The sequence below is a fragment of the Oncorhynchus kisutch genome, linkage group LG5 (assembly GCF_002021735.2).
Source record: "Oncorhynchus kisutch isolate 150728-3 linkage group LG5, Okis_V2, whole genome shotgun sequence".
In the NCBI taxonomy this organism is placed as follows: domain Eukaryota; kingdom Metazoa; phylum Chordata; class Actinopteri; order Salmoniformes; family Salmonidae; genus Oncorhynchus; species Oncorhynchus kisutch.
In genome coordinates, this window is record NC_034178.2 from 2,726,849 (window position 1) to 2,742,971 (window position 16,123).

Here is a 16,123-nt window from a genome sequence, read left to right on the forward strand (position 1 = left end):
CATGTTATTTCTCTTTACACTCCACCGTTCCCCAACACCTACCTTGAACCTTGAGAACCGCTGAGTCTCTGACTCCGTTGGCGATGAAGGTGACCTCTGCCTCATGGTCTTCCACCTTGGTGCTGTGGATTACCAGGGAGTGCTGTGTCTTGGCCTGTTGGATAGAGTAGTGTTGGCTATCCTGTAGCTGGGTGCTGTTCAGGAACCAGGTGCCCGTCACCATCACTGACAGATCGATGGAGAACAGGGCGTCCTCCCCCTCCGTCACCTCACAGCCCTGGAGAGGGGTCCTGATCTTGGGACCTGGCACTGAGAGGTGAGAGTTCAAAACTAGTGACATCAAATGAATTTTCATAGCTGCAGGGTACACAAATACCATAGTGCATGACAGCCTTTCATCCCTGATCACATCAACATGGTTTCTCTCCAATTCAGCACTCACCAAGATGGATGACTTTAGGGAACTCCACGTGTCCACTACGGCCATACTTATTGATGCAGCAGACACGGAAGCGGTAATCGCCCTCGCACGGCACGCTGTCGCCCATGACCTCTGCGGAGGTCGCCGTGTCGGAGGTCGCACACCTCAGCCACTCCTGTGATCCCACTCCCTGGCTCTCCAGGACATAGACGGAGCGCGTGGTGGTTTGGCTGGTGGGGGCCGGCTCCCAGGAGAGGAGCACACTGTTGGGCCTGTCCACATCCATCTCCACCCCCACTGGACAGATGGGAGGGCTGTGTCTGGCAGCTGTGGAGAAAACCGAAACAGGGGGAAAGGTACATAGTAGGTGAGCAACGGTTGCCGTAATGCTTGTAGCCTGTCGTACGTTTGTTAGTCTCTAGCAGCTACATTAGGAGATGTTGCACAGTATAGCTGGAGTTTTCACCTTACTGCCGTTCTAGCCCTTTCGGATCTACATGGGTAAATCCCCAAAAAGTTAACTGTAAACTGTTTACGTGACGATTAAACTTTGATTTGATTTGGAAAGTCCCTAAGTAAGGGGCCATGGGTCACTTTGGTCAACATCCTCCTTACCTTTTACTCTGAGCCGGGACGAGGTCTTGGATCTTCCCACAACGAAGGTCACGACCCCAGTGTCCCCGTGGCAGACGTTGACGAACACCAGCATGTGGGTTTTACCAAAGGACTTGAGGATAGTCTGGTGGCTCTCGCGTAGCTTCAGGCCATCTTTGAACCAGTGGACATCCATGTTCTCCTCCTCTACCTCCACACAGAACACTGCGTTCTCCCCCTCCAACACGTCTAGTTTTCGAGGAAGTTTTTTAACAATTGTGCCTGTGGGTGAGAAAGAGAGCTGAGGGTCATGTACTGTATGGCTGTATATTTGGGAAAAAATCATTGGATTTATAGAAAATAATTTCAAAAACATAAAAAAAGATTTTTGTCAATAGTTCTGATGCTCAAAAATGTATTTTCTAAACTGTATTAAATGAGTGAATGATACACTGCCATACTTCTTCCATACTATAAGACGTCTACCTACCTTTGACGGCCAGCTCAGCGATACTCTTCCCTCCATCAGGCATCTCACAGAGATAGACCCCGTCGTCGTCCGCTCCTATATCTCGGATAGTGAGCCTGCGCCTGGTTCCGTTCTGCTCTATGCCGTATTTACCACCTGGCTGCAGTCTCTGGTCCTCCAGGTACCAGGCAGTAGGGATGCCCTCATTAGGTACCTCACACTCCAACACGGCCATGCCTCTCTCTCTCACCTCCACGTCTTGCAGAGACCGCCTGAACCGCACCGCTGGAGCTGCACACGGGTGGAAAGGGAGGTAGTTGTGGATTGTATGCGCTATGTCTCTGTGTAGTATTTTTTCAGTGCTTTAGGCACATTTTAGGTTGTTTTTACAGTGCTTAACCCACATTTTAGGTTGTTTTTACAGTGCTTAACCCACATTTTAGGTTGTTTTTACAGTGCTTAACCCACATTTTAGGTTGTTTTTACAGTGCTTAACCCACATTTTAGGTTGTTTTTACATTGTTTTATGCACATTTTAGGTTGTTTTTACAGTGCTTTAGGCACATTTTTAGGTTGTTTTTACAGTGCTTTAGGCACATTTTAGGTTGTTTTTACAGTGCTTTAGGCACATTTTTAGGTTGTTTTTACAGTGCTTTAGGCACATTTTTAGGTTGTTTTTACAGTGCTTTAGGCACATTTTTAGGTTGTTTTTACAGTGCTTTATGTAAATTTTAGGTTGTTTTTACAATGTTTTATGTACATTTTAGGTTGTTTTTACAATGTTTTATGTACATTTTAGGTTGTTTTTACAATGTTTTATGTACATTTTAGGTTGTTTTTACAGTGCTTTAGGCACATTTTAGGTTATTCCAGTCATTGGTTGAGTTTTGATCAAGGTATAACACATTTCATGAGCACAATTCATGACTTATGCTATGATTGACTGCAGGATTTCAACAAACAGTAATTTCAGCTACATTCAAGTAAACTTTTAGGGTTATTTCTACCAATCTATTGACATTGCTGTGGACTTTGGCCATGGTCAACATGGTTAACAACACAGTAGAAAATCTGTATTCAGGACACATACAGGACACATACCTCAGCTCATGATTCAGTCTCTAAATATAGGGACACGCGGAGGCAGTGGGGTGGGCAGGGGAGACATGCAGGAGGTAGGGAGAGAAGGGAAGCTAGGGGGAGAGGGGAAGAAGGGAAGCTAGGGGGAGGGGAAGAAGGGAAGCTAGGGGGAAGAGACTGGGGGGAGGTAGGGACACAGAGGCATTGGGGTGGGCAGGGGAGACATGCAGGAGGTAGGGAGAGAAGGGAAGCTAGGGGGAGAGGGGAAGAAGGGAAGCTAGGGGAAATAGACTGGGGGGAGGTAGGGACACACAGAGGCATTGTGGTGGGCAGGGGGTGCAGGAGGTAGGAGGAGAAGGGAAGCTAAGGGGGAAGAGACTAGGGGGAGGTAGGGACACACAGAGGCATTGGGGTGGGCAGGGGGTGCAGGAGGTAGGAGGAGAAGGGAAGCTAAGGGGGAAGAGACTAGGGGGAGGTAGGGACACACAGAGGCATTGTGGTGGGCAGGGGGTGCAGGAGGTAGGAGGAGAAGGGAAGCTAAGGGGGAAGAGACTAGGGGGAGGTAGGGACACACAGAGGCATTGGGGTGGGCAGGGGGTGCAGGAGGTAGGAGGAGAAGGGAAGCTAAGGGGGAAGAGACTAGGGGGAGGTAGGGACACACAGAGGCATTGGGGTGGGCAGGGGGTGCAGGAGGTAGGAGGAGAAGGGAAGCTAAGGGGGAAGAGACTAGGGGGAGGTAGGGACACACAGAGGCATTGGGGTGGGCAGGGGGTGCAGGAGGTAGGGAGGTAGGGGGAGAAAGGAAGCTAGGGGGAGGGGGGAAGAGACTAAGGGGGAGGTAAGGGTAGGAAGAGGGAGGTAGGGTTAGAAAGACCCGTGTTTATCTCCACCTATCAAGACTCTATGGCAATAGCTCCCTGGTAGATTAGGGATGTGGATGCCTAGACGAGACAGATATAATTTAATTTACGTAGCCAGCTGATTTAGTGTGCTGTGCTATGGCTGGATCACCCAGGGATTATCCTATAATGATGACTAAACAATTACCAATTATGAGGGTGACTCAACTGGGATCTTTTAGCAATGCATGTCCACAATCTACTGAACTCTCTACAGAGCAATTAGTTGTAACAGCTGAAGATCTAAATCTCTCTCTATGGCATTTCTATGACATAAGTAACATTGTGGCAAACCCTCATGCTAGTCAGGAACATACAGTACGTACTCATGCTAGTCAGGAACATACAGTACGTACTCGTGCTAGTCAGGAACATACAGTACGTACTCATGCTAGTCAGGAACATACAGTACGTACTCATGCTAGTCAAGAACATACAGTACGTACTCATGCTAGTCAGGAACATACAGTACGTACTCATGCTAGTCAGGAACATACAGTACGTACTCATGCTAGTCAGGAACATACAGTACGTACTCATGCTAGTCAGGAACATACAGTACGTACTCATGCTAGTCAAGAACATACAGTACGTACTCATGCTAGTCAGGAACATACAGTACGTACTCATGCTAGTCAGGAACATACAGTACCTACTCATGCTAGTCAGGAACATACAGTACGTACTCATGCTAGTCAGGAACATACAGTACGTACTCATGCTAGTCAGGAACATACAGTACGTACTCATGCTAGTCAGGAACATACAGTATGTATGTTCCTGACTAGCATGAGGGTTTGCCACAATGATATTCCTTCAAAATGATGATCAAATTAGGCAGGTGAGAGCATGCTTTCATCGTCTCAATCAAACCTGATTGTTGATCATCATGGCGAAGGAATTAATTAAGGAAAGAACGATGGTACAGATGTAGGATCTTAATTTCTTTAACCTTCATTTAACCAGGCAAGTCAGTTAAGAACAAATTCTTATTTACAATGACGGCCTTGTAACAGTGGGTTAACTGCCTTGTTCAGGGGCAGAACGACAGATTTGTACCTTGTCAGCTCAGGGCCCAAAGCTCTAACCACTAGGCTACCTGCCGCCCCAATTTGACCATCCTGTTGCAGGAGAACTTTCCAGCAATGCAGGAAATTAAAAACTTGTAGTGTATTTGAGGTTTAAAAAGGCTTCTGAAATTTGTAATTTCCACTTTGAAATTCAAGACTTGATTTTTCCTTGTGAAAAATGGGGCATCCCCTACAAAAATGTCCATTAATTATAATCCACATAATAATTCACATGTCCTGTTGCTGCAGGATTATTTACCTGCTGTAGCAAACTAGCTCAAATAAAGATCCTACATCTGTAAGAAAGAAAAGAAAAGAGAAGTCCTGAAACCCTGCTAAAGCCCTACCTTTGACAGTCAGGTAAACAGAGCTGAGGGTGTGTCCCAGAGCGTTGGACGCAGCACACACGTACAGCCCTGTGTCCTGATGTTTACAGTACATCACTTTGAGCGTGTAGTAACCCTCTCTGTCCTCAAACAGAAGGTGACGCCTCCCAGCCTCTAGGGGCGCTCCGTCCTTCTTCCAGATGATCTCAGGCTTAGGTTTCCCTGTCACGAAGCAGCGGAACTTAGCATGTTTCCCCTCCGACACCGCAAATTTCTTCACAATGGCAGAGTTCAGATTGGGCTCGTCCGGCTGTCTCGACAAACCGTGTCTTCCCATCCTGTGCCTCATACTACGAGGTGATGTCTGCACGTTGCTGTGCCCATTTGACGTGGCCCCGCTCCCCTGCCGTTCCGGGACGAGCTCCACAAGCAGCACTGCGCCCGCCAGCGCCCCTCCTTGATTGTTATGGGCTCTGCAGGTGTAGACACCCCCGTCGGGCATCCTCGTCCGGAAGATCTTCAGCTGGAACCAGCCTCCGTCCTGGCTGCTGACGTTGAAGTGGGCGCTCTCAAAGATGTCGCTCAGCTTCTTTCCGTCCTTCTCCCACACCACCTGGGGCAGAGGGTTGCCCGACAGCTTACAGGAGAAGGCTGCGTCCTCACCCCGGTCCACCCTCAGGGAGAGGGGCTTGATGAGAAAGTGAGGTCTGTCGTCTGACAGCAGGGGCTCCCCTTCATAGCGCTGCTTCTTTTTCTCCCGCTCACTCTCCTCTCCATTTTCCTTCTCTACCCCTCCGCTCTGTTGGTCTACCGCTCCGCTCTGTTCGTCTACCACTCCGCTCTGTTGGTCTACCCCTCTGCTCTGTTGGCCTACCTCTCCATTCCTCTGCTCTATCTCTCCATTCTGTTGCCCTCCATACTCCCTGCTCTGTTTCCTTCTAAACTCCCCATTCCGTTGCCCCCCTAACTCTCCATTTTCCAGCCTGGTTTGCTGCACCCCATTGACCTCTGTCTGTTTCTGTACCCCTTCCCGCTCCTGACGGTTCCCCTCCACCTTCAGTGTGGCAGGGGCACACGTCTCACCCACGGTGTTACTGGCCTTGCAGATATACTGGCCTGCGTCCTCCAGCCTGACCCCAGTGATGTGTAGGAAGTAGGCCTGGCCCTCCTCCGACAGCCTGTAGCGTCCCTCTGACAGGATCTGTACATTCTTCTTCTCCCAGACCACCTCGGGACGAGGGTCGCCGCCGATCTTGCATTGCAGGACGGCGTCCGTGCCACACTGTGCCGCCACGGGGCGCGAGTAGCCCAGTACACGGGGGGCACCACCGAATATGTCCATGTTGGCTTCCTGCGTCTGTCGCAGTCCCTTCTTCTCACTCTGATGGGCAAAACAAATGGGGACCGTAGTAGAAGTCTCTTGTAGATTGTGTCACACGGTCGTCTCTACCGCATATCAATCTGCAGAGAGAAGATATGAGTCGTAGTACATTAATAATACAGTTACCACATAACCCTCACACAGTATCTAGTGATGTCTTTTATACATAATTTAGCAATAAGGCCCGAGATGTGTGGTATATGGCTAATATAACACGGCTAAGGGCTGTTCTTCCGCACGACGCAACACGGAGTGCCTGGACACAGCCCTTAGCTGTGGTATACTGGCCATATATCACAAACCCCTGAGGTGCCTTATTGCTATTATAAACTGGTTACCAACGTAATTAGAGCAGTAAAAATAAATGTTTTGTCATACCCGTGGACCTTATAGTCTGATATACCACGGCTGTCAACCAATCAGCATTCAGGGCTTGAACCACCCAGTTTATAATGCCTTATATACAGCCCATCAGCTTTGTCTTGGAAGAAGTACTACAGCCTTTCACTCTGAATGTTCTGCATATAGTGGACAATGTATTCACTGCTTTGTGATAACAGAAGGACATTGAATACAGCCCCAAGCTGAAGGACAGTGTCACATTCACTGTCTTCAAACTCCCTGTCATAGATGAGCCAAGGCGCAGCGTGCATGTAATTCCACATCTTTTAATAAAGTGAAACTCTCACAAAAAAAAACAGGTAAACAGAAACCGAACGTGACGCAACAGTGGCGCACACAAACAGAAAATAAATAATTACCCACAACCTTAGGTGGGAAAAGGCTGCTTAAGTATGATTCCCAATCAGAGACAACGATTGAGAGCAGCCTCTGATTGGGAACCACACTTGGCCAAAAACAAAGAAATAGAAAACATAGAATCCCCACCCAAATCACACCCTGACCTAACCAAATAGAGAATAAAACGTCTCTTTAAGGTCAGGGCGTGACAGACAGTGCTTTCTCCTCCATCTAGTGGTGTTGACCCAGTAAAACAACCCATGATAATGTATCTGAGAGTAAAGTGGAGGTTTGAATTAACAGTAAAGTAGAGTCTCAGTCAGAACCAAACAGACCACAGCCCTCCCAGCTGGTGCTGTAGCTCAGCCAGAGGAGTATTTCAAGTAGTCTGTCCAAATAAAGACCCTGCCTGGAGGACTTGATAACAGAAAATCCTCACGGTAACATACAGTATGTACGCCTTTACTCTCCAACATAAGAGTAACTTTACACTAAAGGGAAAATATGATACCTCCTGGGATTTTTGGATTACTGTTGATGTGCTACCTTACCTGAGAGACAGTCACAATCTGAATGCCCACAGGGATTGGGATCAGGAAAAGGGAACTCTAGAAATGCCTAATACTTGCTGTCATTGTTGCTATACTAGTAACCCCATATCAGGTTCAGCTATAGCCTTCCAAATGCATTGTGGTGCAGTTGATGTTCCTATAGTTTGTCTGTAGCAGCTGTAGGTTTCATCTCTGGCATGCAGGGGCTATTTCCCAATAGAGAGATAACTCTCTCTCTCTTACACGTGAACACATGGCATTTGATAATGCAGCCAATGTGTCTAAGTGCTGCAGTATATTCCCTCCAAAAGGCTGTCACACACTACATTCTACTGAATCATTGCCATTGACCCAGTTATCTATTTGGTTACCATGGGGGCAAAGATCCTGTTGATAAAGAAGCTCTTTTATCGACTTCCAGTGTTCTCCGAGAGTTGCTGCATTTCCTCTTCCCTCTCATAGGTGAGGTGAAATGATACACAATCCGCGTCGCTTAAATAATGATACAATCGTACAAACTATGATAATCAGAAACTTACCAGTGATTCTAGAGTGACACTTCCTCTGTTCCACATTGACAATATAGCCCAGAAATGAAAGCCACTCTTCAGAATCTCCTTCCAGGGTTCAAGAAGACTTGGACCCCTTTGATTGGAATGACACTTGACCCAGGTGTAAGTCTGGTTCAGCGTCCCTTAAAATGGCCGCCGTCTGCTCTGTCCGGTAGGGATATATTTCCCGCTCTCAGTGGTCTGCTGCAGTCCTGCTCTCTCACTAAGACAACAATGTCTCTCAAGATGTCCTGACTGAATAAAAGCTAAATGAGTGTCTTGATCAAGTGCAATCCTCAAACAGCATCAAACAGATCATCAGCTCTCAAGGCTCGTCCTGTTGCTGTATCTGTCCATCCAGTGAGGTGGCTGTGGCTTCTGGAACTGGTGGGGGTCTGGAGCTCCTGTACAGGGACCACACAATCCACTCTGACTGCCTGCTGGTTTGCGTCACCCGGTCCTAAGGCGCCCTGTGTGTCAATGTCAGGGAGAGAGGGAGAGAGAGAGAAAGGGGGAGGGAGATGAACAACCGTTAAATGCTTGTGCAGCTGCTGCCCTGCCGCTGCTAGCCGCCCCCTAAAAATACCACAGGTTTTGATGACAGCCAGTCAGATAAGTCTTGGCCCTTCATTCACAGACCCTACAGGAGCTAAAGATAGACAGAAGCACTGAGCAGCACTGCTCTGTGACTGATCAATCAGCTTCCTAGAGATCCTCTGTTTAATCTCCACAGAGGACACCCCACCTGCCAAGACAGTGACTCCCGGCATCAAGCACACTAGCTCATCATCCGTAAACACAGACGATGTATGATGTGTCATAGACATAGATGTTTAAATGTACATTCTGGAAGGGCAGTTGATAATTGCTGAGCTCAAACTCTGCTTATAAACAATTGGTGAAGCATTTAACCTTTCACTGCAGTGAAAATCAGAGTCACACAGAGTGATTCTTGTTAAGTCTTAAACAAATCTGCTTTGAAACAAAAGTATACACCTTCACACACATGGTTATGGGCTTAAAACAAGAAGACACCTGTACCATGTCAAATATAGAGTTGAAATGTATTACATTTTGAGTTTGCATCCCAATATTACACTTTATATACATCACAGAAGACTGAAATATAACAAAACTGTTATACATAGAAACCCGAGTTTATTAATTATGAAATTATGAAAGATATGAAAAACATTCCAGCCAGGAGGCCACTAGGTCATTTGACTGCAGGAAAAGCTATGTAGGCCTACATAAATAACTAGACATATCGTCATTGCTATCACTGCATATGCTATGGTAATGGCCTCCCTACCTCCCCAGCCCCAGAGCCTCTCTCTGGGTTAGCAGACATAGATTAGAGGGTGCTTGTAGGATAGTGTTGTTCGTCAGAACCCATTACCATCTGGCGCATCAGAACTTCACCACCACCAGAGTGACCACCCGAGTCACCACCCGAGTCACCACCCGAGACTGCCATGACATCTGTTTCACAGAAACACAATACATACAGCTGGTGTTGTTTCATGGAAACACAATAAATAAAACTGAGGTCACTGAAGCACTTTGAATTGTTGAAGTAGCTACAGCTTAACTACCACAACACGTACTATGGTACCACCACAGACATAAAATATGTTCTATTGCATTACGGATGGGTCTATGAAAGTCTACATGGCATGGAGAATCCTGTTTGTTTTACACATTCAATTTATATAGGAGCTACAATGGGACTTTCCTTTATTCTGTCCCGTTCATGCCAAAAGAGGTAAACTACAAACTCTCTATGCTTGTCTGGTGAGAGACTAGGCCCATTACAACAGTTTGACTACAGCTTGTATGGTGAGTGACTGGGCCCATTACAACAGTTTGACTACAGCTTGTATGGTGAGTGACTGGGCCCATTACAACAGTTTGACTACAGCGTGTATGTTGAGTGACTGGGCCCATTACAACAGTTTGACTACAGCTTGTATGGTGAGTGACTGGGCCCATTACAACAGTTTGACTACAGCTTGTATGGTGAGAAACTGGGCCCAATACAACAGTTTGACTACAGCTTGTATGGTGAGTGACTGGGCCCATTACAACAGTTTGACTACAGCTTGTATGGTGAGAAACTGGGCACATTACAACAGTTTGACTACAGCTTGTATGGTGAGTGACTGGGCCAATTACAACAGTTTGACTACAGCTTGTATGGTAAGTGACTGGGCCCATTACAACAGTTTGACTACAGCTTGTATGTTGAGTGACTGGGCCCATTACAACAGTTTGACTACAGCTTGTATGGTAAGTGACTGGGCCCATTACAACAGTTTGACTACAGCTTGTATGTTGAGTGACTGGGCCCATTACAACAGTTTGACAACAGCTTGTATGGTGAGTGACTGGGCCCATTACAACAGTTTGACAACAGCTTGTATGGTGAGTGACTGGGCCCATTACAACAGTCCCCAGTACACCTGGTCGTGCTGCCGCTCCAGTTTCAACTGTTCTGCCTGCGGCTATGGAACCCTGACCTGTTCACCGGACGTGCTACCTTGTCCCGCTGTTTCGACTCTCTTTCTACCGCACCTGCTAACTCTGAATGAAAAGCCAACTGACTACAGCCAGAGGTACCTGTTGCACCCCCTACAACCACTGTGATTATTATTATTTGACCCTGCTGGTCATCTATGTATGTTTGAACATCTTGGCCATGTACTGTTATAATCTCCACCCGGCACAGCCAGAAGAGGATTGGCCACCCCTCAGAGCCTGATTCCTCTCTAGGTTTCTTCCTAGGTTCCTGCCTTCCTAGGGAGTTTTTCCTAGCCACCGTGCTTCTACATCTGCATTGCTTGCTGTTTGGGGTTTAGGCTGAGTTTCTGTATAGCACTTTGTGACATCAGCTGATGTAAAAGGGGCTTCATGAATACATGTAATTGATTGATTGATTGATTGATTGATTGATTGACATGAAGGAGGCCTGTAGATATTTCAAAATGGCCTCCCGTGATGTGATTACCTCAGGTTTTGTATCCCCATTGTGATTGGTCCCTGAACTCACCGGAGGCAATTTTGAAATATATATAAACCTCACCTTCATTTTCTTCTGTAAAAACCAAAGAGAGTAAACCTTGATGAAGGTTAGGGCCGAAACCCGTAGGTTTTATGGTTGACAACAAAGAAACTATTTTATTAACTTCCAGTGTTCTCCGAGAGTTGCTGAATTTTCTCTTCACTCTCATAGGTGAGATTAAATTACACAACGTATCACCTTTGCACAAAATGTGCGGCGCTTAAATAATGATACAATCGTACCGGACACGAAACAACTATATGATACTATTAATTTTTCTTGCTAGCAAAAGGCAAAAAATATGATTTTATAATTCAATGTTTTATCATGACTATTTTTCTAGTCAGAGTTGGACAGATGTGTGCTAAACACTCTATCCCACCACTGGCAGCCTCATTCTAACTACACTTGTCAGAAAGAGATACTATGGCTATACTTCTGGCAGAAGCACAGAGACTGGTCTCCTCACGTCCCTGTAGTGAGAGAGTTATAAAACTGCTGTCCTTATCTGTGCAATGTTTGAAATAAAAGACATGTCCAGTTCAGGTTTTCCTTTCTGTTGGCATCTTGTTCAAAATTCCTTTGGTAGTTCTTGATTGAGTTAACATAGTCAAAGCATATAGACCCCTTATTTGATTGTAAAATAAAATGCCTTTCACTGGGGATATGCCCCCCCCCCCAGTTTTATCATTGGAATGTGATACAAAACGTGGCAACGATGTGCTTTAGGACCATGTGGATGCCTCCGAGTGGTCTGGTAGGCTGTTTGGAATGTTTATCCTACTGGATTAAATATATATATATATATTATACGTTATACTAATAACGTTCATATGCAGTCACAGTTTAAGTGGCACCTTGGAAATGTCACTTCCTGTGCTTTGACTGCCCAAGTTGTGGAGGAAGATGGATGGAGTCTGGCTCTGAAATGAAGGCCCTAGAAACACAACGCCTAGATATACACCTCCAGGCTACATAGCTGAGCAGCGTGGTGAAATCTCTCTGAAAGACGAGTGGACCTGCCTGTCTACGTGTGTGGACAAGACTGAGGTCGAAATGAGGTACCTGGAGATTCAGAGTTTCAGATGTGCAAGCTATCTAACCTAACACAGGAGTAGACTAGTCATTTAAAAACTCATTGTACATGGTTCACCTCTCAGAAACGTCAGGCATGTTCTGGCAGCACTCTAAGATTACATGATGACCTTGACATTTTGTGTGAGTTTCCTTGGCTTACTGAACTAAATGACAGGCGAGCAAAATTGGCTGCGTTTCGCAATTCCTGACTTGTTAACAACCGTGACTGTGTTGACCCTCCTGAGAGGAGAGTGAGAGTCATTATGGCTGTCAGTTATGTGTCTTGTTTCCTGCCATTCCCTTTGGGATAAGACAACTATTCCATTCTATTCTATTCCCTTCTATTGTATTCTATTCCATTCTATTCTATCCTATTCTATTGTCTTCAATCCTATTATATCCTATTAAATTCTATCCAATTTAATTATATTCCATTATATTCTACTCCATTCTATTCTAGTCCATTCTATTATTTTCCATTCTATTCTAGTCCATTCTATTCTAGTCCATTCTATTCTTTTCCATTATATTCTACTCCATTCTGTTATGTTCTATTCTAGTAGCTCAAGCCAAGCCAAGGGTAGGATTGCCCTCTACTGACAAAGAAATGCCATCACTGATCTATTGGTCAGCAGATCTGACCACACCACACATAGAGTACTGTAGCTAGCAGTGCAAGGCTGAACTACGCAACCTGCATACAAACTACATATTGTACAATTAATAACATGGGCATATGATGTCCGTTGACATAACATGAACCATATTTAAATTTGCTTGAACCACATCAATAAATGCCACTCTTTAGGGATTGGGAAATCTCTCTTGAAAAGCAATTCAACTGGCCATACAGTGCATTCAGAAAGTATTCAGACCTCTTGACTTTTTCCACATTTTGTTAGGTTTTCCCCCTCATCAATCTACACACAATACCCCATAATGACAAAGTAAGACAAGTTTTAAGAAAGGTTTTCTAATTTATAAAAAATAAAAACCAGAAATACTACATCTACATAAGTATTCAGACCCTTTACTCGATTACAGCCTCAAGTCTTTGTTGAAGCACCTTTGGCAGTGATTACAGCCTCGAGTCTTATTGGATATGGCACTACAAGCTTGGCACACCTGTATTTTGGGAGTTTCTCCCATTCTTCTCTGCAGATCCTCTCAAGCTCTATCAGGTTGGATGGTGAGCGTTGATGCACAGCACTTTTCAGGTCTCTCCAGAGATGTTTGATCGGGTTCAGGCTCTTGCTGGGCACCTCAAGGACATTCTGAGACTTGTCCTGAAGCCACTCCCGCGTTGTATTGGCTGTGTGCTTAGGGTTGTTGCCCTGATGGAAGGTGAACCTTCACCCCCAGTCTGAGGTCCTGAGCGCTCTGGAGCAGGTTTTCATCAAGGATCGCTCTGTACTTTGCTCCGTTCATCTTTCCCTTGATCCTGACTAGTCTCCCAGTCCATGCCGCTGAAAAACATCCCCACAGCATGATGCTACCACCACCATGCTTCACCGTAGGGAATGTGCCAGGTTTCCTCCAGACATGACGCTTGGCTTTTAGGCCAAATAATTTAATCTTGGTTTCATCAGACCAGAGAATCTTGTTTCTCATGGTCTGAGAGTCCTTTAGATGCTTTTTTGGAAAACTCCAAGTGGGCTGTCATAAGTGGGCTGCCACTCTATCATAAAGGCATGACTGGTGGAGTGCTGCAGAGATGGTTGTCCTTCTGGAAGGTTCTCCAATCTTCACAGAGAAACGCTAGATCTCTGTCAGAGTGACCATAGGGTTCTTGGTCACCTCCCTGACCAAGGCCCTTCACCCCCGATTGTTCAGTTCTGCTCTAGGCAGAGTCTTGGTGGTTCCAAGCTTCTTCCATTTAAGAATGATGGAGGCCATTGTGTTCCACTGTGTTCTTAAATACTGCAGAAATGTTTTGGTACCCTTCCCCAGATCTGACACAATCCTGTCTCGGAGCTCTACGGACAATTCCTTCCACCTCATGGCTTGTTTTTTTTCTCTGACATGCACTGTCAACTGTGGGACCTTATATAGACAGGTGTGTGCCCTTCCAAATCATGTCCAATCAATTGAATTTACCACAGCTGGACTCCAATCTTGTTGTAGAAACATCTCAATGATGATCAATGGAAACCGGATGCACCTGAGTCTCATAGCAAAGGGTCTGAATACTTATGCTTTGAATTTTTATAAATTTGCAAAAATTTCTAAAACCTGTGTTCACTTTGTTATTATGTTTTTTTATTTTATTTTATTTAACCTTATTTAACTAGGCAAGTCAGTTAAGAACAAATTCTTATTTTACAATGGAGGCCTGATGTATTATTTCAGCAATTTTAGGTTAAGGTTGTAACATAGCAAAATGTTGAAAAAATAAAAGGGTCTGAATACTTCCTGAAAGCACTGTATGTCTTCATTAAAGAATATTGGTTTCCACATGTAGGCTTTAACAGTGTGGGTGGGTTGATTTAGTGCTAGATGGACAGACTCACTACACACTGCACACTGTACACTCACTGTCTGTCAGCTAAGCAGCTTTTCCATTCTCTCTGGGTGGAATGCAGGGTTTAGGGGCATGTGTTATATGCCATCATGTCTCAACATGGGGACATGTATAAGCCAACTAAATGCTGATAATACCGTTTTCCTGCAGCCTTTGATTAGATTTAGATTTAGTCTTGGTGTACAGAAAGCTTATTGAAGAACTTGCATATTGTGTAAATAATTGTTTGACTGTGCCCTATGTTAGTTTACATGATTGTGAAAGGTATGTGGATATCATGAAGTCATAAAAGGCGCCAAATGTCAGTGTGTACAGTATGTATATTCGATTGGACCTGTCAGTCACGGAGGTTTGGATGAATCTACCAAAACATTAGGACACTTAGGACCCAGGGGAAAATCCCGTGGATAAATTTAGGTTTTGTCCATAGCGCCCGCAAACTAACGTTTTACTGTAGATTATACTGTCAATTCTGTTTCGGTACTCATGGTTCCGTGCGCAGGCAGAGAACTCACCTTGGAACTGTGCAAAGGCTGCGTTGCGTACCTGCCATTAATTCCAACGACACTGTTCTAGGACCGAGACGGAGATGCCCAAATGTGCATGAATATTTTTGCATTTTGCTTACCAAACAAAAGGATTTGTGGAAATATTTTGCACAAATAAGCGGAAAAGCATGCCTTGTGTTGACAGGTGGTCGTTGGGTCTGCATACCTGCGTACTTCTGCTGGTTGTCACACGGACAGAAACTCAAAGGACAGGTAAATAAATATATATATATATATATATCGGATGCATTTTTGCAATTTCTTCGAAATGTACAGGCAAAATTTAAGCCTTTTGAGACTTTAAATGCACGTGACTTAAATATCTTTGTAAGTGAATACTATTGCATCTGTAGTTGGTATTACAACATAAAATAACAGCCTACTATGTTACATTTTGTGAATAAAAACATTTTACATCTGCGTTATAGGAGATTATAGATTTTATTTGAACCCCTACTGAAATTAGTTTATTACAGCTACTCTTGATGGCATACCAATTGTAGACCACATAAGGAAAACCTTTCGGTTTCTATGACACCTATGCTGTGGACTGTTCTGGGCATAATCAGGTATAGTGATATTTGATCCATCACTCAAGGGAGGAATGAAGTGTGGTGGTTGTGCTAATGGTAATGTATGTCTAGGCTTGTCCGGAACTATGAACAGCTAAAACCGCAAAGACAATCATCCAACACCAACGCCAATAGCACATTCAATAGTTGCATTGGAATATAAAGTACAATATTAGGTTAGTCTACTATACAAGCCAGAGCTTGTGGTGGTCTTTTAACCTGCTAGACATAATATTGACTTGACGTTTATTAGTCATTTCA

General features: G+C 44.9%; 2 protein-coding genes across 2 annotated transcripts in view; one reads left to right on the forward strand and one right to left on the reverse strand.

Annotated features, from left to right (window-relative positions):
- LOC116374141 (obscurin-like protein 1) overlaps positions 1–8,571 on the reverse strand; it is a 21,660-nt gene extending 13,089 nt beyond the window's left edge. Inside the window, exons 1-6 of the mRNA XM_031824027.1 lie at positions 8,072–8,571; positions 4,881–6,320; positions 1,506–1,775; positions 1,037–1,297; positions 443–748; positions 43–309 (exon numbers count right to left, since the gene is read on the reverse strand). Coding sequence (XP_031679887.1) covers positions 43–309; positions 443–748; positions 1,037–1,297; positions 1,506–1,775; positions 4,881–6,201 — 2,425 coding nt within the window. The 5' untranslated portion in view covers positions 6,202–6,320; positions 8,072–8,571. The remainder of the gene's footprint in view (positions 1–42; positions 310–442; positions 749–1,036; positions 1,298–1,505; positions 1,776–4,880; positions 6,321–8,071) is intronic.
- A 6,639-nt stretch (positions 8,572–15,210) lies between these two features.
- LOC109881618 (collagen alpha-1(XVIII) chain-like) overlaps positions 15,211–16,123 on the forward strand; it is an 86,459-nt gene continuing 85,546 nt past the window's right edge. The window contains exon 1 of the mRNA XM_031824032.1: positions 15,211–15,503. Coding sequence (XP_031679892.1) covers positions 15,419–15,503 — 85 coding nt within the window. The 5' untranslated portion in view covers positions 15,211–15,418. The remainder of the gene's footprint in view (positions 15,504–16,123) is intronic.